The 23,573-nt window shown below is 45.3% G+C and overlaps 1 protein-coding gene across 4 annotated transcripts in view; it reads right to left on the bottom strand.

Moving 5' to 3' along the window:
* Positions 1-23,573, bottom strand: part of OLFM2 (olfactomedin 2) — a 61,168-nt gene that overhangs the window by 13,020 nt on the left and 24,575 nt on the right. The window contains exon 1 of one of the 4 annotated variants that reach the window (XM_043979809.1): positions 3,585-4,382. The exons of the other annotated variants lie outside the window; for them this stretch is intronic. Within the exon in view, the coding sequence (XP_043835744.1) occupies positions 3,585-3,635 (51 nt within the window). The 5' untranslated portion in view covers positions 3,636-4,382. Of the gene's footprint in view, positions 1-3,584; positions 4,383-23,573 lie in introns of those variants that run through there. 4 annotated transcript variants of the gene reach the window in all.

The following is a 23,573-nucleotide window of genomic DNA, read 5'->3' as shown; positions in this document are numbered from 1 at the left end:
AAATGTTGTATTACAGGCTCTGGCAGGTGTGTCCGTAATGCCAAGGCTCACCAAATCACAGCCATCCAAGGTCATCCAGTTCGCTGCATACCTGTCAAAGGATACTTTCCTTGAGACACCTGGCAAGTGATCATTCAGTCTTTGTTTGAAGACCTTCAGAGGCGGGGAGCTCATTACCTCTGGATTCAGCACAGGCCACTTTGGGACCTCCCTCATTGTTAGAAAGCTTCCCTTTATACCAAATCTCAATTTGTTTTTCCTCTTGGACCCACTATTCTTACTTCTACCTGGGGCTGAGCAGAAAAAGAAAGACTAATCCCTCTTGCACGTGACAAATACTTGAAGAGAGCTATCAGATTTCCCTGACATCTCTTCTTTTCCAAGCTAACCCCTCCCAGTTTCTTCAGATGGTCCTAATACATACAGCAGGCGCTCAAGGCCCCTTACCATCCTGGCTGTACTCCTCTGGAAGCATCTTATTATCGTCTGTGTCTTTCCTAAAATAAGGCGCTCAGACTAATACTACAGATGTGGCCCAGCTAGAGCAAAATGCTGCAGGGCTCTCATTCCTTAGTGCCCAGTGTGAATGATCATTCTGTCTGGGGGAGGGAGTTGGTAAAGCTGGATTTTTATGGACTGCTTTCTTCTAGCAAATCTTCAGCAGGGAGGGGGCTGGTCAGGAAGTCAGGCTTCCCTGTCAGGGAAGACTCCAGGGGCTACTCAGTGCTTCCAGTGATAGACACTGTATGGGACTGAGGGTGACCCAGGCCTCCTGCTGTTCTATCCAGGGCTCAGACCTGTTCCAAACAGAAGCTCCAACAGAAGGGTGGGGTGGGCCGGAAATTAAGTCCTTTCTAAGGATTCATTCTGCTCACGACTGTCAGTGCAGATCCCTCTACCTCCCTCCCACGCTGCCTCCCTCCCACGCTCTCTCTCCACCCCTAGAGTCCAGAGAGGGCCAGGGGAGCTAGAGCTATTAACACTGAACTTCCCTCTGCCTTGGAAAGGTGGGGGGGCGCAGCAGGGAGAAGGGTGAGGAAGGGGAGGAAGAAGAGAAGGGGGAAGAAGAGAAAGAAAAGAAAAGGGAAAGGGAGAAGGAAGAAAGGCAGGACAGAGATGGAGAGATGAAGAGAGGAGAAAGAGGGGGAGGAGGTAAGAGGAGAGAGGAAGATTAAAGGGGGGGAGACAGAAAAGGGACCCTCTCTGACTCCCAGCCTGGGTCTATTCAAATCTTAGAACCACAGATGGCCAGAGGGGCAAGGAACTTGTCCAAGGTCATACAGCACATCAATCAAATGTCACCTCCTCCATGAAGCCTTTCTTTAGCCAGCAAAGTTCATTACCTCCTCCAAATGCCCATAGAAAATTTGTTCACATGTCTCTTTAGAATCCCTTGGGAGAGCTAGGTGCCAAAATAGATAAAGCATGGCCCTGGATTCAGAAGGATCTAAGTTCAAATATGGCCTCAGACACTTACTAGCTGTGTGACCCTGGGCAAGTCACTTAACCCTGATTGACTGGGGGTGGGGGCAATAAAAACCTCTTTTATTGTTTCTATTTGTATCTCATCTCCTAAAGACACTGAGTTCTGTAATGGCAGGAATTAAGACCTCCCCTCCTGTATCTCCCATCTCTGTTTCTCCAACACAGCCCAGCACCATCCCCTGAGGAGCTCCAATGTTTGCTGAATGACTGTACAAAGGGTGACCTTACATTTATTTAAGGAAAACACCAAGCGAGTATCTTCAGAGAAAATCTCTACCCTTTCTCCTTCCTTCCTCTTTTTCCTTTTCTGAAAGTTCAGGGCTCAAAAATTACAATTAACTTTCCTTCCTACCTTTTTTTTTCTAGTGTGAGATGAACTTTTTTAGTTCCCTTTGAAGCAAACAATTGCTTTTTCCAATTAACATCTAAAATAGTCAATGGCAAAAATAGAGGCAGAATTTAAATGGCAAGAATGAAAGGCTTTCTCTTTTGTCTTGAAGCAGATCCATGTGTCCCCTGTCCCCTGCCTCTCTCAGGGACCCTCTCTGTTTCCTCACTGGCAAATATGATTTATCAAACATTTATGCTAAGCAATAAAGTTAGGAGCCCTCTTAGCTGTCTGTATGCGCCTGAGGCTCCTCTCTAAAGCAAAGCCAGCTTTAAAGAGAGCAATCCAGGGGCAGCTAGGTGGCACAGTTGGATAGAGCACTGGCCCTGGATTCAGAAGGACCTGAGTTCAAATCCGGCCTCAGACACTTAACACTTACTAGCTGTGTGACCCTGGGCAAGTCACTTAACCCCAATTGCCCCGCAAAAAAAAAAAAAAAAAAAGAGCAATCCAGTTTCAAAAAAGTGGAGAGGTTGAGGAAGCCTCAGGGCTGGCCGGTTCTGGCCTAAGCCAACCCACCAGTGTATGAGGAGGCTTGAGGAACTGATCTTAAATCTGAGCTCCTTACTTGTAAGCCTGTCCCACGGCTAGTAAGCTGTGTGACCTTGGAGAAATAATTTCCTTCTCTGCCTCAGTTTCCTCTGTAAAAATGAAAGAGTTGAATGAGTTGGAGGTCCCTTCTTGCTCTTAACCCTGTAGTTAGTCTTGGTGGGCTGCAAAAGTGGTCTGTGGGGCTGGCTGACTGTCCAAGTGACTATGCTTCTCCTATCACTGTCAGGCAAGGATTTTCCAAGTACTTTCGTGGAGAGCAGCACTTAACCAGCCTAATCAATCCCCCTCATAATTTCTGGATCATCTGATTCTCTCAGTAGGGAAGATGAACCTACTCTCTGTCACACCTCTTTCCAGCTCCCATTTTGGCTAAAACAGCTTATTTCTCCTTACCCTACTTCAGTTCTTGTTTTGTTTTGTTTTTGCAGGGCAATGAGGGTTAAGTGACTTGCCCAGGGTCACACAGCTAGTAAGTGTCAAGTGTCTGAGATCAGATTTGAACTCAGGTCCTCCTGAATCCAGGGTCGGTGCTTTATCTACTGTGCCAGCTAGCTGCCCCCTCACCCTACTTCATTTCAACAAGCCTTTACGAGTACCTCCCGAAAGCCAGGCACTGGACTGGAATGAGACAGAACAAAAACAAAAATACAGACAGCCCCTCACCTCATGAGGCTTACATTCTGATACAGGAAAACCATGCAGACATAAAGACTTGGCGTTGGAAGGGACTTCGGAGGTCATCTGGCCCAACACCATCATTTTACAGATGAGAAACTGAGGCCCAGAGAAGGGAAGGGATTTGCCCAAGGCCCCCCAGGTAATAAGTGGCACAGCCAGGATTGGAAACCACATTCTCTGACCCCTAAGTCCAGCTGTTTTTCTACCACACTAAACTGATGATGCTGATGGTGTTGTAGTCATCTAAATCCTGCTAAGTAAATGCATTATTATACATATATACATACACACATAACTATACATATATCTATATATATGCATATGTACATAAATATAATGGGGGATGCTGGAAAGCACTCACATCTGAAGGGAATCCTCCGTCTGTTCCTAGTGCTCTTGGGGAGATAACCAAGCCCACAGAAGTACCAGACAGGTCCAGCCTCTGAGACAACTCACGGGAAGATAAGCACCTTTGTCTTACCTCTTGGCTAATGCCAAGGCTGTTTAGAATCCGCATGGCTGGGCATTCCATGATGAGCACAGACCCGCCTCTCCCCCAAAGGAGCTGACCTCCCTCAGAATCTTGCAGTTCCCTCTTGGCAGCTCAGGAGAAATGATTTTCTGCTCACATCACGCATCTGTCTCCCTGCATCCGAAGATAATTCTGCTCTCTGCCTCCCCAATGAGTTTGGGGTTCCTGAGAGTCATGTTAAGGTAATGGCCACTGATGCTCCCCTCTTTGCTCCACCTCATTCACCTCAGCCCTCCAGGCGCTATCAATGGGGACAGCAGCATTCCCATCTCTTTCTGTTGAAATCTTACTTGTCCCTAATGGGCTGGCTCCAAAGCCACCTCCTTCAATGAAGCTCTTCCAAAAGATCTCCCCTAACGGCTTTAATTCTTTCTTCATCAGTCACCAAGTCCAACCCCGCCCCCTCCTTTTATGAATGTGGAAACTGATGACAAAAAGGAGGCAGTAGCCTGGGTCACAGGGTTAGTGAGCGCCAAATCCAATTCCCAATCTCCACCTGGGTCCACTAGAGCTCCCCTCCCGTGCTGCTTCCTGCCTCAGGGGGCTCTTTGCCTTTTTATGACTTCTCATTATATCTTGCACCAATTATGTCTGTCTTATGGCTCCCGCCAGACAGTGAGGTCCCCGATGCCACAGACTGTGTGTCACTCAGCACCGAACAGGGCACACAGATGGTCTTGGCAAGTGTGTGTTGAATTGATGTGTTTGCCTGGAGAGACCAAAATGTGCCACAGGCTGGAGGAATAACAGCTCACCTTACCTATTACAGGAGAAATGCAGTCTGATAGGTGAGCGGTAAGAGCCTTTTTAAAAAAGCCATTCCACCTGACCAGGAGGGAAAAATGAAAACCAGCTCCTAAGGCTCCCCTTGACTTTGGATCTTCTGAGTCTTTGGCAGGGATGACTTTGGAGGGGTAGGTAGGGCAGGATATATGCCTGCTGACTGACTAGATAGCCTCTCCACGCATCCCAAATGCATCGGAAATGGACCTATTTTCTTTTCCTTTTTTTTTTTTTTTTGGCAGGACAATGAGGGTTAAGTGACTTGCCCAAGGTCACACAGCTAGTAAGTGTAAAGTGTCCGAGGCCAGATTTAAATTCAGGTCATCCTGACTCCAGGCCGGTGCTCTATCCACTGTGCCATCCAGCTGCCCCCGGAAATGCACCTATTTTCAAAGAACAACATCGAAGAAGGGATGAGCAGCTGGGAGGGGGACCCCGATGGAATACAGGGAAAGAGTATTGGGGAGGACCCCCAATGTGGCCTCTGGGCACGGACCATTCCAACAGCAGCAGGGGTTGTGGAGCTAGACAAGGTCTTCGATCTGGCAGGGCTAGCATGAAATGGAAGTCCTTGGAATGGGGGCAGGGCAGCAGCAGGAGAAACAGGAGGGAGGGGGGCCCTCAGAGCAGGGCACTGAGAACACAGCTTGGCTATAAAACTCTCCCCACATCTGTTTTCCATTCTGTTCTCCCTTCCGTCCTTGTCCTTCACCCTGAAAGGACAGATTTAGCTTTGGGTTGATTCTGGGCCCTGAGTGGGTAGTCATTAGACAGGCCTAGGGGGTGGGGTCAGGTTCTGAGCCTCATCCCAAACCCCAGGGAATGGCTTGCTCCTGTTTATACCCCTTTAATGATAACACAAGACCCTCTCCAGCTCACATCTTCATTCAATGAAGAGCAGAGAAAAGATTCCAGGTCTTAAGAGTCAGTTGCTATTCCTGGTTCTCTCCTTAACTTGGAGTCTCAGTTTCCTCATCTGTAAAATGGGTTTACTCCTCAGGGTAGTTGTGAAGAACTAGTGAGAAAATAGATGTGAAGGCACTGGAAAAAGTCTGGCATGTGACTGATTTTAAACCTATGTCATCATTCTGCTCAGAAAGGTCCTGTCCAGTTCAGCTGCTCATCTGGCCTCTCCCTCCATAGCCTGGCAGGGAGACACTCCCTTTGCCTAAAGATTAAACAACTGTAAAGTCTTTCCTTCTGGGAGAGGGTTTATGGCTCATCTCCAGCCCAGTGGTTTCCTTCTCACCTGAGCCTTGGGCCCCAGTGGGTCAGCTGCCCAGGTCTTCCCCCAGCATTGCACTGTTTTTCCCACTTCAGTGAAAGGCACCTTAATTAGAGAATCAGAAACTGGAGAGGAAGAAGCTTCAGCAACAGGGAATTCTGCAGCAAGACACCCCACCCCCCTTGCCTGCCTGCCTGCCCTGATGAACAGAGCCAGAAGTGTGAACCAGTCGTGTTGATACAGAGAAAAAGGAAAGCTTGATTTCTCCATCCCTTCAGAGAATGAAACTGTGAGCAGCCTCTCACCAGTGGGCAGCCCTGGGCTTCCACTCTCCTTTTCCCCCATCCAGCCCAACAGAGCAAGCTCATCTGTCTCCTGCACCTCACATTTTATGGAAAGCAATCCTGTTTCCCCTTAACGAGGCAGGTCATAATGGTGCCTTCTCTGACAGAGTGCCAGATTTTCTATTCTTTCCTGGCTGGGTGCTGGCACCAGGAGCCAAGCACCAAGCTGGAGCCAGGGCAGCAGGGCCTGGCCTCTAGAAGGAAGGGAAGCTGTTAAGATGGCAGCCCAAAGGGCGTTTCACAAAGACCACGTCCCCACTGCAGGAATGGTTGCCCATTTAATCTCTTTGCTGAAGTTGTCAGAAGTAAAAATGAGCTGTTCTGAGGTTTGCAGACACTTCCCTCGACTCACAGGAATTCAATTTCTGGAGAGAGCATAAATTTGCAACAGTAAGAGCCATGGCTGGGCTGAGAATATTGGCTGGGGATGGATTCCTGAAATCAATCTCATGTGTGGAATGGGCACAATGCGGGGAATTCATCTTCTATAGCTGAGACATTTTATACCAAGGTGCTCGCTTCTGTCCAGGGCGCACAAAATGGTGGCGGTCTGCAATGCCTAGAGCTGGGAGGTTGAATTGTAATAAAGAGGGGAAGCAACATAATTCATCCCTTCTGCACTTTGCCCAAACCATTGAGGGAGGTCTGGAGATGCGTAGGTATATGTTTGTAGGGGTGGGTGGGTCAGAGTGGGGGCACCCCCCACATATGACTGGGAAAGAGCTAACCTGTTAGCTATTATGAATGATCTGGCTCACCTTTCTGTCCCCTGGGGACCTAGCTCCAGCCTTCACCATCTGCTCTCACCAGCTCCAGTTAGGTTCCACTTGGTCTTACAATGCCCAGTGGATAGGGAAGTAAATAGACCCGTCTGGCTAATGTGCAGGAGATCGGAGCACTCTTTATAGCCCCCAAATCTTTTGTTCTTCCCTAGTTTTCAAAGACACAAAGCAGGCAAATAGAAATATGCATTACTCCATAAATGTCCTTCCTTGTCCCCTCCCAGATTTGATAAGGGGGCTAGGGCTGACTAGCAGGGCTGGGGATGATCAGTGGGGATGTTGTCACATTAGCAGGACTAGTGATTTGTCAATTAGTACTGGTCAATTGAAGGAAAATCGATTTGGTAAAAGCCGATCGCTGGTCTGTCCTTTCTCTCAGCTGGGCCCCTGCTGGACATTCCAAGGCGATTAGTTGGTGCATTCATCAAACTGAAAGAGACTGTGGTTTGTTCCCGCCATCCGCAACAGCGCTGGGCATGGAGCCAGGAGGGCCCTAACGGAATTGACCGTCCAGGTGCAGCCTGGAGAGGCCTTCAATCAGTGGGCATTGTGGCTGAGCCTCAGGGGCGGGCTGGCACCTGCGATGCTGAATTGGACAGGAAGTGGAGTGTGCGGCCCAGAACCCACCCTCCTTCAGCACCTGCACCTCTCCCTCCTGTGAGCCAGGCTGGTGTGGTCAGACAGAAACAGCTTAACTCTAAGGCTGGTTTCTGGGGCACTGAGCACTCTGTTCCCCAGGCCATCTCCCATTTCTCTTCTCCTCCTGCCCCCAGAACCACCTTTGGCTTGGTTAGTCTCCAGTCCTCTCTCTTGATTCCCCCCTTTGGGGAGGAGTGAATGAAGGTCTGAAGTCCCTGGCCCAGGGGCTAAATTCTACTAAAGTCATGGGCCTTCAGGCTTAGCTGGCAGGTAAGGGCTCAAATCACATTTGTAAATCCCCAGGAAAGGTCTGGCTGGGAGCTGAGCACACAGGGAGGGAGTTGAGCTCCTCTGTGGGCTTTGTTCCTTCCTCAATTAAGATAAAAGGAATCTCAGCTGTCAGAGGACACAGGCCAGTTGGCCCTGCCCCCAACCAGGGCATTGGAGGAAAAGCCTGCCTGTTTGCCGGCTTCCCTGTGTCAGACATTTGCACAGCGCTAGCCATGCCTGTTAGCCTGGCTTTCCTGAGCATCTCTGGCAAGGGTCAGTGGGAGGGAAGGTGGGAAAACAGAAAGTCCAGCAGAAGAAAGAATTTTTGACACTATTTCTCCCTGCTGAGCCTGGTCTCATGGCCACAAAGCCAGATTGGAGCAAACACGGTGGGTCAGAGCCTTGGCTGATTTCCCCCTACCAATGCAGCAGATTTGTGCTCCTCCCACCTGTTTCCAGTACTGACTCACTCCTGGGGGAATAAAAGGAAGCCCCTCCATCACCACTCCACTGTGGAAGCAAATATGGGTGCTGATCAGCCCGGTGGAATTCAAGCAGCCTCCTCCAGAGGCTGAGGATGAAGGATGCAGGAGGCAGAGATGGAGTGGGGGTGGGGATTGGGGGAAGGGGACAAGATCAGCCATGACAGTGACTGAGAGCATCATTGGTATAACTGGCCTGGGCTGGAGTCCCAGCCCAGCCAGGGGTGGCTGGGGCTGAGAGGATGCGGGTGTGAAGGAAGAAACCACGTCAGCCACAGATCCCTGTTATTTATAGACAGATCCTGGTTCATAAATTCCAAATTGGTTTTTTTTTTGTCTCCCTCACTGCGAGACCCCTATAAATATTCATGATTTTTCTGCCTTGGAATATTTAGGGAGTTGGAGGGAGCAATGGGGAGGGCTGCTGAGAGAGAGAAGAAAAAAGACTCAGTGGAGGGAAGCCAGCTCTGACTCCCCTGGCCTGGCCCGGGAGGTTGAGGATGTTGGGTTTGGGGAGAGGAGAGGAAAAGGCTCCGGTCTCAGTTTCCCAGCCCCCAGCAGAGCTGTTCTCCTCCTGGGAGAGGGAGGCTAATCAGTCAATAAATAGAGACATTGCTGTCCATTAGTATTCTCCCCCAGTTGTCTGTGGAAAAATACCCAACTCTGGGAGACAGAGAGGGCGAGTGCTTGCTCCCTACCTCAGCTCTAGCTCCCACTCATCAACTCCAGAGCACCTCAGGTTCCTGGGGGAGGGGGGAGCCCTCAGACTAGCCAAAGTGCCAGATGAGCCAGGCTCAGGGCCAGAATCTGGAGGCAGAGTCTATGTCACAGGCCTCAGTCAGGCTGGAGGGGAAGGGGAAAGGATATGTGTGAGTATATACTCAGTCTGGTGTGTGTGTGTGTGTGTGTGTGTGTGTGTGTGTGTGTGTGTGTGTGTGTGAGAGAGAGAGAGAGAGAGAGGGCGGGGAGGGAAAGAGAGGGAGAGACAGAAAGAGGGAGGGAGATTCAGACAGACAAGAGGGAGAGAGGGAGGGAGATCAAGAGAGCCAGAGAGAGGGAGGAAGGGAGGGAGAGAGGGAGAGACAGAGAGAAAGAGGGAGGAAGATTCAGACAGAGGGAGAGAGGGAGATCAAGAGAGCCAAAGAGAGGGAAGGAGGGAGAAAGGGAGAGAGAAAGAAAAGAGGGAGGGAAGGAGGGGGAGAGAAAGGGGGAGAGGGGGAGAGAGAGAGACCGAGAGACAGAGATGCTTTGTTTCCATGTGTCTGTGAATCTCTGTGCGAGTGTGTCTGTAGCTCAGTAGATGACTTTAATCTCAGCTTAGTCACGATCTCCATGCTCAGAGTCATAGCACCTTTTTTTTGTTCGTGCTGACCAGCTTCCCAGGGCAAGTTATGGCACATTCTGGCCCCAAGGAATACATTCTCCAGCCACTTTCTCAAGCTCAACAGTGTCTCCACCTAACTTTTCCAAGTTAAAACTCCATCACAGTCACCTGCCTGATCCTATTTCTGTCCTCATTTCCTGGTCATAGCCCTAGAGAAGACCTCTCAAGGCTGCAGGTACGGCTTCTGTTCTAGGCTCTGCCATGGCCCCAAGGAGATGGGCTTCCTTCATTTCCAGAACCTTTCTGGCTAATGTAAGGGGTCACAAAGGCATTCTTCTTATTTCTTGACCACTGTCAGAGCCCCAGTATCTGCCTTCCATCTTCTAGACCCTCTCATAGTCCTAGTGACAGGTTGTTCACTTCCTGCAGCCAGCACATCCTCTTCATCTAGGAGAGGCAGCTTGATGGATAGAACTCTGGATCTGCTGTCAGGAAGACTTGCGTTTGGATCCCATCTCACATACTTACTACTGTGTGACCTCAGGCAAATCCCTTGACCTCAGTTTTTAAGGTTTAAGGCTCAGTTATCTCATCTGTAAAATGGTGATAATAACACCTACTTCCCTGGGTATTGGGGAGGATCCAGCAAACTAGTGTATTTACATACCTTAAGGCCCATATAAATGTAAGTTATTATTGTTGGAACCATCACAATTCCAAGGATGGACTCCTCACCAGTCAGATTATTCAGAGTGACCTTGGGTCTGCCTTCTCTTCTCCTTGAACATGTCATGGTCCCAGAGGTCCTGAATTCTGTTTCAGTCTCAGGGACATCGTCCTCTTCAGAACCTTGTCATGGCCCCAGAGGTGGCTTCCTCACCTTCCTGACCCTGTCATTATCTCTGGAATGTCCTTTTCACCTTCAAGACATTTCACAGCAACAAAGATGGTGTCCCCACTCCCCAGGCTGTCCTACGGGGGACATATTGAGATGGCCTTTTCAATTCCCAGAACTTATCATGGTGCAGATGACATTTCCCCATCATTTCTTAGCTTTTGTCAAAGCCCCATCATCATTCCTAGAATGCCCTCATGACCCTAACGATGAACTCTTTACCTTCTCTTGTTAAGAACCTGTAAACTTTTTTTAAAAAAATATACACATACATATATAAAATTATGTAAATATAATTGGTTTCCTTTGTAATATCAGGCATTCTAGTTTAGCACCTAAAATTCTTAGAATGGTTCCCTAGACTTCACCAGACTGCCACAGGGGTCCATGACATCAAAAAAGGTTAAGAATACCTGGTCTCAAACTTGTCCCAGACTTGAAGGTGAGAAATCTTCATCTTCCATAAGACAAAACCCTCAACTCTTGACTGCCCCCAGGAATAGACCTTCTCCTCCCAATTCAGTTTAAGAAACTGGTCTTCTCAGCTCCCAGATCTTGTCATGATCTAGAAGACAGCCCCTTCTCCCAGGTCTCAGGGTACCTTTCCCAACTCTCTTGAGTATTCACTATTCTTTACATAGCTTTCCCACCCAAACTGTACCAGACTCTCTGACCGGTATCCAAAATTCAGAATTGATGGAAATTCCATTTGTGGTCCAGAATTGAGGAGGGGGAAGGGTTTGATTTTTTCCAAGGCCATTATCTCAAATTCGTTAAAGTGGATTTTATGGCTTTCTCACGGATTATTAGGAGAGTTTATTGATGGACCATTTCAGACAGCATTAATCTTCGGGAGTTACAGACTTTATAGGAACAATTCATCACAGCTTTTTACAATAAAGAGACCAAAGTCAGAAATGCCATATGCAAGATTTCACCCCACCTCCTCCCCCAAGCATGAATCCAAGGAGTAGGCCACTGTCACTTCTTGTGAAGAAACACTTTTCTAGGCACCACATTCTTCTACTGCCCATATGCCAGGCTTCTTGGAGAATTAATATGATAACATGCACAAGGATGCTTCTAAGGAGCTGTGGGTTACTCCCCCTTGCCACATGTGCTTTATGCTTGAACCTGTCCTGGACTCTTTATGTATTGGTGAAAGAGTGTGTTACAGACTCTTAGGGAGGTGCTTTGTATGAACTACTTTTACTATACCACCTTAGTAAATACCCCTTTCTAAAAGCTCAATTAAGTCTGCCTGACTAATTTATATCAACCTAGAATCATGGAAGAAACACTCTGATGGGGGGTGCATGAGCATTAGAAAGAGAGCCCACTGAGTTCTGAGGGGATACAGCTGCCATATCTGGGGACCTGAGTCATCAGGGGATACAGAAATTAGGATAGTAGATCCAGGATGTGTTGCATATGGCATTATTTCGGAGCTCTTCAAAATCCCAGACTCTCCTCCTCAGAATATCCTCCAGGGGGGCAGCTAGATGGCACAGTGGATAGAGCACTGGCCCTGGACTCAGGAGGACTTGAGTTCAAATCCGACCTCAGACACTTGACACTTACTAGCTGTGTGACCCTGGGCAAGTCACTTAACCCTCACTGCCCCACCAAAAAAAAAAAAAAAAAAAAGAATGTCCTTCAGTTTATCAATGTCCTTCCTAAATATGGTACATAGAATTGTAAACTAATATAGATGTGCTCTAACTAGAGCAGAATATGATGAGATCTTTACCTCTTGCTCCTGGATACTATGTTTTTGTCTCAGTACAGCTCAAGATTGCAATAGCTTTCTTGGTCACCATGCCACTTGTGGTGTTGTTTTTGTTTGTTTGTTTGTTTTGTTTTGTTTTTGGTAGGGCAATGGGGATTAAGTGACTTGCCCAGGGTCACACAGCTAGTAAGTGTCAAGTGTCTGAGGCCAGATTTGAACTCAAGTCCTCCTGAATCCAGGGCCGGTGCTCTATCCACTGCGCCACCTAGCCACCCCCCATGCCACTTGTGTTAAGCTTGTGATCTAAAAAAACTTTCAGTTCTTTTTCAGATGAAGTGCTATCTAGCTGTATTTCCTTCATTTTATACAGGTGAAGCTGATTTTATGAAACCAAGTGCAAGGCTTCACATTTATCCCTTTTGGATTTCATATAGATCCAACCCAATAGTCTAGCCTGGCAAAGGCTTTTTGGAGGCATCCCTCCCAGGTTTGTATCATCTGAAAATGTGATAAGCATGCTCATCATACTCTAGCCAAGTCATTGATTAAAAATGTCAAACAGCATGGGTCTCAAAACACCTTCCTGAGTCACTCCAATGGAGACCTCCTTCCAAGATGATATTGAATCATCGATGAATGACTGTTTATTAGATCCAGTCATTCAACCAGTTCCGAACCCTCTTTTTTTTTTCCAAATTGCATGTAAAAACAAATGTTGGGGGGCAGCTAGGTGGCTCAGTGGATATAGCACTGGCCCTGGATTCAGGAGTACCTGAGTTCAAAACCGGCCTCAGACACTTAACACTTACTAGCTGTGTGACCCTGGGCAAGTCACTTAACCCCAATTGCCTCACTAAAAAAACAAAAACAAAAACAAATGTTGACATCAATTTTAAAAAACTTTGTGTTCTAACTTCTCTTCCTCCCTCCCTTCCCAGCCCCCACCCCCAAGAACTCAAGCAATTCAATATAAGTTATACATGAGTAGTCATGGAAAACATCTCCACATTAGCTAGGTTGTGAGAGAAAACAGATAAAAACAAAACTTGAGATTAAGGAATTGTCAAAAAAAATGTGTTTCAATCTGTTTTCAGATACCATCAGTTCTTTCTCTGTAGATGGATCACAATTTTCATAAGTCCTTCAGAGTTATAATGGATCATTGCCTTGCTGAAAATAACCACATGCTTCCCAGCAGATCATCTTACACAATTGCTGTTATTTTGCATACAGTACATTTCACTCTGCTTCAGTTCATGTAGGTCTAGTTCTGAACTCTCTTAACCATATCACTAGGTAATACCGCCCAGTGTAAGAAATGTTCAACTTGGACTCAAGACCTAGTTATGAATCTTGCCTCTGACACCTAGTTAGCTATGTGATACTGGACTAACTTCCCTAAACCTCAGTTTCCTTATTTGTAAAATGGAGATAATAGTACCTATAATATTTCACATGCTTATTGCCAGTGAAATAAAGTAGGCTGTTAGGTGGTGAAGTGCATAGTGTTCTGGGCCTAGAGTTAGGAAGACTTAAGTTCAAATCCAGCTTCAGATACTTCCTAACTCTGTGACCCTGGGCAAGTTATTTAAGCTCTGTCTCCCTCAGTTTCCTCAACTGTAAAATGGGCATATTCACAACACTTACCTTCCACTGCTGTTGTAAGTATCTAATGAGGTACTTAGTACACAATACCTGGTACATAGTCATTGGTGTTCAGTCATTTTCAGTCATGTCCAACTCTTCATGACCCTATTTGGGGGTTCCTTGGCAAAGATACTGCAATGGTTTATTATTTCCTTCCCCAGCTCATTTTACAGAGGGTTAAGTGACTTGCCCAGGATCACACAGTTACTAAGTGTCTGAGGCCAGATTTGAACTCAGAAAGATGTCTTTCTGACTCCAGGCCTGGCACTCTATCTACTCTGCTACCTGGTACATAGTAGGTGCTTTATAAATGCTTGTTCTCCTCCTCTTCCCTAATATTATCTAGTCCACATCCTTCTGTGTTGTTCACAGAAGAATATGTGAGACTGTATCAAAATGTTCTTCTAAAAATTAGGTAATTATATCTATAGCATTCCCTTGATATTCTGGTCTAGTAACCTTGTCCAAAAAAGAAAAAGGAATCAATGTTAGTCTGGCATGATTTGCTCTTGATGACACCATGCTGGCTCTCTCTGATCACCACTTGCTTTTACAGATGGTCACTAAACAGCTCTTTAACAAGGCATTCTAGAATTTTTCCAGGAATTGATATTAAGATAACTGGATTATGGTTTGCAGTTTCCATTCTCCTCTTTAAAAAGCAAAAACCATGGGGGCAGCTAGGTGGTGTAATGGATAGAGCACCGGCCCTGGAGTCAGGAGTACCTGAGTTCAAATCCAGCCTCAGACACTTAACACTTACTAGCTGTGTGGCTCTGGGCAAGTCACTTAACCCCAATTGCTTCACTAAAAAAAAAAAAAAAAAGCAAAACCCAAAATAAAACCAAAAAACCCGAGACAGAAACACTTACTTCTCACATTCTCTAAAAGCTTTCAGATATCACTGACAATAGTTCAGCAGATAAAATGTTGTTCACCTGAGATAGGTGACTCAAACTCATCAAGCGTAGCTGTATGCTTACTATTTCCCTGCTTATAACTGGGAGATATAAGCTCACAGCTCATACTGGATTTCAACCCTCTCTTAGTCCTTTTTGTTCTGCCTTTTACAATCTGAGTTCATTCTCCTTGGCAGAGGAAACAGAAGCAAAACAAGAGTTGAATTGTTCTGCTTTCTCTTTTCAATCTATTATCATCATCTCAACCACCCCAAGAAGCAATCCCAATTTTCTTTGATCTTCCTCTTTCCCCTAATATAACTAAAAAAAACCCTCAACAAATCTTGCTGTTGTCCTTAAATTCTCTTGCCAATTCCTCATTCTGAATTTAGCACTCTTCATATTAGTCTTAAAGAATTAGGCCACATTTTAAAATTTATCCTGTTATCTGCCTTTTTCCCCCATTATCTCTGTGTGTGTCTTTTAAAAATCTAAGTTGGTCAATGAATTCCCTGTGCATCCATATTAGTTGCTCTAGATAGCCTTTTCTTTCATCAGAGCTTGTTTCCTTTGTGCCTTTGAATTTCTTTATTGAGAATGACCCATTCCTCCTGGACTGATTTCTCCAGTAGATTTTTAGGTAATGGGATTCCAGCTATCCTCTTTCTGAAGATTTTGAAATCAATTCTCTCTAAATCTACAGCATCAGACTGTGCCCTGCTTTCATTTCCTCTATCACAATTTCCAAGGTGGAATGCCCTCTTCTCTCAAGTTTCCTGTCATTTCTAGCTCACCAACTAGTTTCTCTTGATTTGTGAGAATCAGACTCAGAAAAGAAGTTTCCCTTGTTGGCTCCTCCACTTTTTTTCCCCCCAAGGATGGAATGCAAGGATGCAAGTCAAGAAGTAATTAACTTTCTGCCTCGAGCTGAAAGAATGTTTCAGCAGAAGTTGAGATAATTGAGGTATACCCCCTCACTGCTATATCATACCCATGATTCCAGGCTTGTCATATGTTTCTGAAAGTCCTTTTCTATTTTCCATTTCTGTCTAGGCAGTCTGAAGGTACACTAATGATGAAATTGCTCCTATCTCCATTGATCTTCACCCCAAAGCCCTGTGTTACTGAATCTTCACATGAGTAAATCCTTGTCATTTACAATTATTCCATGCTGCCAACACCCCAATCTTATCTTTGACTTATTCTATTCCTTTCAAATAAAGCATATCCTTCTAAAGCCATGTTCCCATCATGAGTCTAAGCTCACCAAGTCTTAGGGATATCTATGAGGTCCAGTCTACCTTTTTGTTCTCTATACTTTGTGTATTTGTGCCTAAACGTCTGATGAGAGGGAGGGTAGAGGAATGAGGGGCCAGACTGTATTCCCAAGGCAATAGCTGAAAAAGGAGACCCTTCAACACCTCTATACACAGGGACTTTTTTTTGGTGAGGCAGTTGGGGTTTAAGTGACTTACCCAGGGTCACATAGCTAATAAGTGTCATGTCTGAGGCCGGATCTGAACTCAGGTCCTCCTGACTCCAGGATCATTGCTCTAGCCACTGTGCCACCTGGCTGCCTGACACCTTTTCTAAAATCATAGGATCTCAGAGTTGGAAGGGACCCTTAAGGATCATTTAGGCAGTTCCTCAACCAGAATCCCCTCTTCAACATTGCCAGCATGTGGTCTGTCATACGGCTTTTGCCTGAACACACCTGATGACCAGAAACTCCCTTTCCAATGTATCCCATATCACATTTGTATCCCTCTAATTATTTATTAGGAAGCCTTACCTTAGACAAATTCTAAATATCCCTTACTTGGTTGACTATTTATCCTCTTCCTATCTATCCTGTATATAGCTTGTCTGCACATAATTGTTGTCATATAGTCTCCCCCATTAGATTGTAAGCTCCTTGGGGGCAGGCACAATATATCCCTTGCCTATCTTTGTACCCCCCCCCAGCACTTAGCACAATATCCAGCACATAAATAGGTGCTTAATACATGTTTATTTTCTGAGTGGCTCTCCTCAATTATTATTCATTATTCTCCTCAATCATTATTCAATAATCTTAATTCTGTCCTCTTTGAGGAAGCACAAGTGAAATCTCTTTTCCATATGACAACCCTTCAAATACTGAATGATAACTGCCCTGGCCCCCTAACCTTCTTTTCTCCTCACCCATCAGACTCAGTTCTTTTAGCTGATCTTTGCAATGCTTTATCTCTTTCCTTTTCACTAACTTGGGGGTAATGGCAATGCACAAACATAGCAGTGAATGTGGGTGGCTTCAGCCTGAGGAGACCCTCCTGCTTTTTCACAGACTTTATGAACCAACTGTCCCCTGCCAAGCCCATGCCCTTCTCTCCACTCTGGGAGGCTTATTCTTCCCAGATATTTTTTTGGTGGGGCAATGAGGGTTAAGTGACTTGCCCAGGGTCATTACAGCTAGTACGTGTCAAGTGTCTGAGGCTGGATTTGAACTCAGGTCCTCCTGAATCCAGAGCAGATGCTTTATCCATTTAGCTGCCCTCCCAGATTTTAAAAGAGGAAGAAAATAGACAGGATGAACCTTCCTAAAATGTCATGGCAACCTCAGGACCCCTACCCTGGGTACATGGCAGAGCTCTAGAGTTTTCCTCTCCTATAAAATGGGTGGCTCTAAAGACAGAGGACAAACTAAGAGGATAAGAATCAGGGAGGGAGGGTGGATGGGGAAACCATGAATAACTCCAGCAAGGACATGTAGTTGAGAAAGCACATCAGTCCTACTCATTGACACTTAACTGTATCCCTCCTTGATGTTCTCAAGTTATAGAGTGGTGATAGTCATTGGGCTGTTGCAGCCACCCTTCTAAGGTGTAAGAACTGGTGGGGCCTCCTGCCTTGCCAAGCCCAAGGGGTAGGTCCCAACAGGTCTAGCTATATCAGGTACTACTATTTCACAGAAGACTTACTTTTTGAAAACCTTAGGTTGAACTATGGTGAGGTATATCCATATTCAGTCAATGATGAGGACAGAATCCCTTAGACTAGACCCCTAAGACCATTACACTGGACTCAGGCCTTTCTGAGCCCTTACCAAAAGATGTCCTTGTTGTAAATAACCAACATTTGAAATTCTACTCCATTTGTCTACTTGTACAAAGTTCTGTGCTGCTGTTGGAGACACTGAAATAGGCATCTTCTCCTGCTTTTAATCATGAGCAGATACTGTGATTTATTAGGCACTTCCCTGACTTCCTATAGATATGTCTTCAGAGGGAGGCTTCTGCCCAGAAACACCTTAGCACATGACCCAGACCTGGGGCCTGGGATCAACCACCAATTTTGGAGATGATCACATTATAGACCTAGAATAGTTCTAAGTTTCCATGTGAACAGAGAAGACCTATAGTGATACATCCAATCACTACATTAGATACCGTTACCAGATATATTTTCTCGATCTCCTCCCTTTAGGCAGAAGTAAATTCTGAGAAATACCTAGAAGAACTATCTGTGTCTATGAGGAAGAGGCAAGGGGATTGGGAAGAATCTATCCAGCTCCAGAATTGAGGGTAGGGATATGTACCTAGCTGGGCACTGTGTGGGAAAAAGTAGTGGAGCAAGGCAAAAGGAGACCTGAGAGTATGGTTATTTGGTGGGCGTATCATACATCTCATATTCTGATGGTGGTGGGTAGCTGGAGAGGGGAGGGGATCTCCTCTGACTGGGCTTTATAGGAGGAAAACCAAAAGAGAAGTGTCACAGAAGCCCAGGAAAGAGAGTATGCAGGAGGAGATGTTGGTTAACATCAACAAAAAGTCAAAAAGAAAAGGTCATTGGATTGAGCAGTTAAAAGTTGGTTGGTAACTTTGAAGAGAATATTTCCAGTAGAATGAAATGTCAGAGCCAAGTTGTAAGGGGATGAGAAGTAAATGGTTGGTGAAGAAATAGAAGCAACAAATGTAGATGGCTTCCCAGCCCTGGGGAAAACCCTTAACCCCAAACCCCATCCACAGATCAAGCCTTACTCTAGTCATAGACTGAATCTTGATCCCCACCCCAGACTGACACCCAATCCCAGCCACAGATTGTGACCTCAAGTCCACCAGTAACTTCTCTTTCTCTTGGGGATTGTGTGGCTCAATGCTAGAGATTCATCTCAATGAGTAGGGACCCTACTCATCCATCAGGAAGCTTCAGGACCTAGGACAGGGAGAATCATGGTCAATAGCTTATAGGTATGTACACACAGCACTCCAAGGTTTCCAAATGTACTTACAAACATACTTAACTAGAGGATTTTTTTTGTTTTTACTATTTCACGTAATTATTATTAGAGTATCTTCATGACAAATTAGATAGAGATCTGGCCTCACAGGTTCAAGAGAGTTTCAAGGCCCTCCTCTGATACATACTGATTGTGTGACTCTGGGCAAGTCACTTTAGCTCTATGTGTTCCAGGCAATTCTGTAAAGCTAAAAATTGCAGAGAAGGTATTGACCTACATTGGTAGAGAAGGTTCCTCATAAGGCACATTCCCTATGCTGATAAAATTATAGGTCTAGTTAAAAAAAAATCTATTGCATATCTAGAAAATTCATATTCTTACCATACATATATATAAAAAATATATAAAATATATAAATTTATATAAATTATCTATAAAATCCATATCCTTGTGTTTCACATTATATATAAATCATATGAGTTATATATAAATTATACATCATACATAAATAATTTCTATATGATATAAATTCTATATGAGATATATAAATTCTATCTATAATACAGGAATGTGTATTTTATAGATATAGATAATTTATATGTGTTTATATATCCCCCACGGATAAGAAAGCTCAAAGAGAGGAAATTACTTAGCCAAAGTCCCCCTACTAGAATGTGTCACAATCAGGACTTAGGGCTTCTGACTCCAAATCAGTGTTTCTGTCACTATATCTTAAGCCATCCATCCTACAAAGCCCCATCTGGACCTGCTCCCATTGCTTGTCTTTGACAGAAGCTTTGGGCAATGACACCTGCATTTGTTAGTGGTACAGAATATGCCACAGTTGCAGGCCCAAGCAGTGGAAAAGTGGGTGAGAGTGGCCTCTATTTAGGAATGTCAGAGGTCATCTAGACTAATCCACTCATTTTACAGATGAAGAAACTGATGAGGGAAGTGAATAGCATGGAATTAAGTGACAATTTGGGACCTGAACTCAAGACCTAAGCCTGCAAGTTAAGCCTTCTTTTCCCTGTACTCAATTGCCCTGAGTTAGCCCTGAACTCAAATTTCCTAGCTCCAATACCATATGTTAACCCTGGGGAGAGGGAGAGGGTTATAAAGAATGAGTACCTCTGTGAAGATGAGGGGGACCCTCCCCATCCCATTGCATATCCTGATCTATTAACATATGCAAATGTACTCATATATGGCCCCAATGTGTGGCAGACAGCCTTCATTTGCTCTTGGTTCCACATAGGTGTAGATCACCAATCAGTTTCCCTCTTTGTCAACTTTGCTACTCCCACACCTGTTCATCTGCCTGCCCTCCAGTGGGGTTAAGCATCTTGACAGTGTCTGAAGTGAAGCGCTAGAAAGCCAGTCTCAAGGATTTCTGCCCTTGCTTCCATCCAAAAACAATGGGATCACAGAGTACAAGGTGAGGAGGGGGCAAGGAAGGTAGCTCATTTAATTGATTCATTCTAATTGCAATATCTTTATAAGTACCTTTTTTATTGGAGAACAAGATCTGCTTGGTGGGAATTCACAGCAATTTATCTCATGTCCCCAAAGTCATATAGATTGGCCAAGAAGTAAACTGCATTAGAAGAGGTACTTTGCTAGGTTAATGAAGGCCTCTGAGGTCCCTTCCAACTCAGATTCTGTGACTGTGATAAAGCTATAGAGATAGAGAGAGGACCACAGAGACATACTTAGTATAGAGAGGCACAGAGAGAAAGGGTCACAGACAGATAAGAGACAAAGACCCCGAAGAGATAGATTGGGATGTACAAGCTGAGTCATGGACTGGGTTCCAGGGCCCCAGAGGGGGCAGGGCGAGCAGGCAGATATACAGATCTCTCTGCCATTTCCCTCCCTGTACTTTCTCAGGCCAAACCAGACTCTGAGGGTCAGCAGCATCAGCACGTGGCCTGACTGAGCCTCCCTCAGCCTATTCTTTTCTTGCTGCACCCTCCTCCCCTTGCAATCAGCTCCCTTATTCAAGATGAGCTTGCCCAGCTGCAGCCTCACCAGATGTTCCCATCTTGGAGCTGGAGCTTGGCCTGCTGGGTCCTAGAGGGACATGTGAATGGGCAGGATAGGAAAAAGCAGGATTGTGGGAACTGGAATCAGCACATCCCACCTCTCCCCATCTGGCCCAGGCTACAGGCATTTGCAACTCCACCCCCCACCACCTATCACAGGCTTAAGCCTTTTTCTTGACATCCTTCCTATCCTTTATGTAATCCAGGATGATGTCCTGGGTTGAAACAATAACAACCCACATTTATATAGTGCTTTAAAGTTCAAAAAGGTATTTTACAGATGGTATCCCATTTGATCCCTGCAACGACCTTGTAAGGTAGATAATTTATTTTGAGGAAACTGACACTGAGAAAGCTCAAGTGATTTGCCTATGGTTACATAACTAGCAAGTGTCTGAGCTAGTATTTGAACGCAGCTCTTCTTAACTCTAAGTCCAGTGTTCTATCTAGTATACCAAGCTGCCTCTCAACACAACCTGCATGGAGAAAGAGACAGACAGAGACTTAGATTCTTTCTTTCTTTTTTTTTTTTTTGCGGGGCAATGGGGGTTAAGCGACTTGTGCAGGGTCACACAGCTAGTAAGTGTCAAGTGTCTGAGGCTGGATTTGAACTCAGGTTCTCCTGAATCCAGGGCCGGTGCTTTATCCACTGCGCCACCTAGCTTCCCCCAGAGACTTAGATTCTTTAAGGTGGAAGGGACCTCAAAAGTTACTTGGTCCAAACAAGGAAGGAGTATGGAATCCCCTCTATAACCTACTTGTCCCTGGAGGCCATCCAGCCTCTGACTTCCTTCTACTTTAGGATGTTCCATTCATGGGCATCTTTTATTACTGAATAGTTCTAACTAATGGTAAGTGTTTTTCTATATGGAAGAGAAATTTACCTCCTTAAAACTCCCTCCATTATTCCTAGTTCTGCCTTTGGGGACCAAGTAGAACAAGACTAATGCCATATTTGTAGACAACTATTGCGTCTTCCCCTGAGTCTTTTCTACTCTAGGCTAAATATCTCCAGTTCCTTCGACATCTGATGGCATGGCTTCCAGTCCACTTAACATCCTGGCTGTCCACCTCTTGATGCTCCCCAGAGCATCGATATCCTTCCTAAAATTGGTACCCAGTCTAGAACACAACATTCCTGATATATCTGAGCAGGACAGAGAACAGTGGGACTTTACTGTCATCATTCAGGACACTCAGCTTCTAGAAATGCAGAGAACTGAATTTAGCCTCAGATTGAAATAGCTTTTTTGCTGCCATACCACAATGTTGGCTCACATTGAACTTGCAATCTATTAAAATTCCCAGGTCTTTTTCATACCAAATGGTGTCTTGCCATGCCTCTCCACCCCTGTACTTGTGCAACTGGCTTTCTGCAGCCAAGTATGAGATTTAACATTTCTGTCTATCGCATTTCATCTTATTAGATCCAGCCCACCATGGTTCTTTTGGATCCCAATTACATTGTTCAACATGCTAGAAATCCCTCTGAGATTTGTGTCACCTGCAAGTGGTATTAGCATGCCATGCCATTTAGGCTTGCATCCAAGGCATTGATAAATGCATGAGGAGAGAGAGAGAGAGAGAGAGAGAGAGAGAGAGAGAGAGAGAGAGAGAGAGAGAGAGAGAGAGAGAGAATGGAGGGAAAGCAAATGACAAAGAGAAACAGAGACAGATAGGCAGACAGACCCAGAGACAGAATCAAAGCCACAGGGGCAAAGAGTCAGACTCAGGTAGACATAGGCACAGAAAGGGTCACAGACTAACAGATGCAAAAAGAGAAAGAATCATAAAGACAGAGAGAGAGAGAGAGAGAGAGAGAGGTTCAGAGAAAGAAAGGCAGACATATGCAAATTTCTCAAGATTCTGTCCTTGGCCTTCTGTCTAATTTCCTGAACAGAGAGATTAAACATTTATTAAGCACTTCTATGTGACAGGCACTGTGCTGAGTGTTGGGGATACAAACACAAGTGAGCAAGATAGTTCCTGCCCTCAAAGAACTTATATTCTAATGGAGGAAGACAGCACATAAGGGGAATGGGGAAAGGGGGTGGTTCCTTGTGAGGCAGCATCTCCACATGTATGGCAATGGTTAGAAAGTGGCATCAAGGCCTGGTTCCAAGGAACATAATGTAAAAGCTCAAGTATTAGAACCAGGCTGGAGTATAAGGGTGCCCAGGGGAGAAGAGGGGCAGAGAAGAGATGAAGATGATGGCTGGAGTGTAGGCAGCATGGTGAGAGCAACAATCTCATATTTCTGGCTCCATCCTCCCTTCTGAGCTTCATCCCCATATTTCCAACTGTCTCAGTACAACTCCACCTGGATGTCCCACTGGTAGCTCAAACTCAATAGACTTTATCTCTAAATTTGGTCCTCTTTCTGGTATCACTATTTCTGGTAGTGAAATCACCATCACCTAATTTCCCATGCTAAAACCAACCTGAGCTCTCCCCACCACTAGTAAAACAAACAAACTTTAGGACCATCTTTGGCTCTTTTCTCCCTCTTATCTCTTATCCAATCAGCTGCCAGGTCCTGTTGATCCTATCTCTTTAACATCTCTTGCATCCATCTCCTCCTCTCAGTTTCCATTGACACCATCCTGGTAGAGACACGTATACTACATGCTTGGATTATTACAATAGCCTCATAAA

The sequence above is a fragment of the Dromiciops gliroides genome, chromosome 1 (genome assembly GCF_019393635.1).
Source record: "Dromiciops gliroides isolate mDroGli1 chromosome 1, mDroGli1.pri, whole genome shotgun sequence".
Lineage (NCBI taxonomy): Eukaryota > Metazoa > Chordata > Mammalia > Microbiotheria > Microbiotheriidae > Dromiciops > Dromiciops gliroides.
This window is presented reverse-complemented; position numbering and strand designations above follow the sequence as displayed.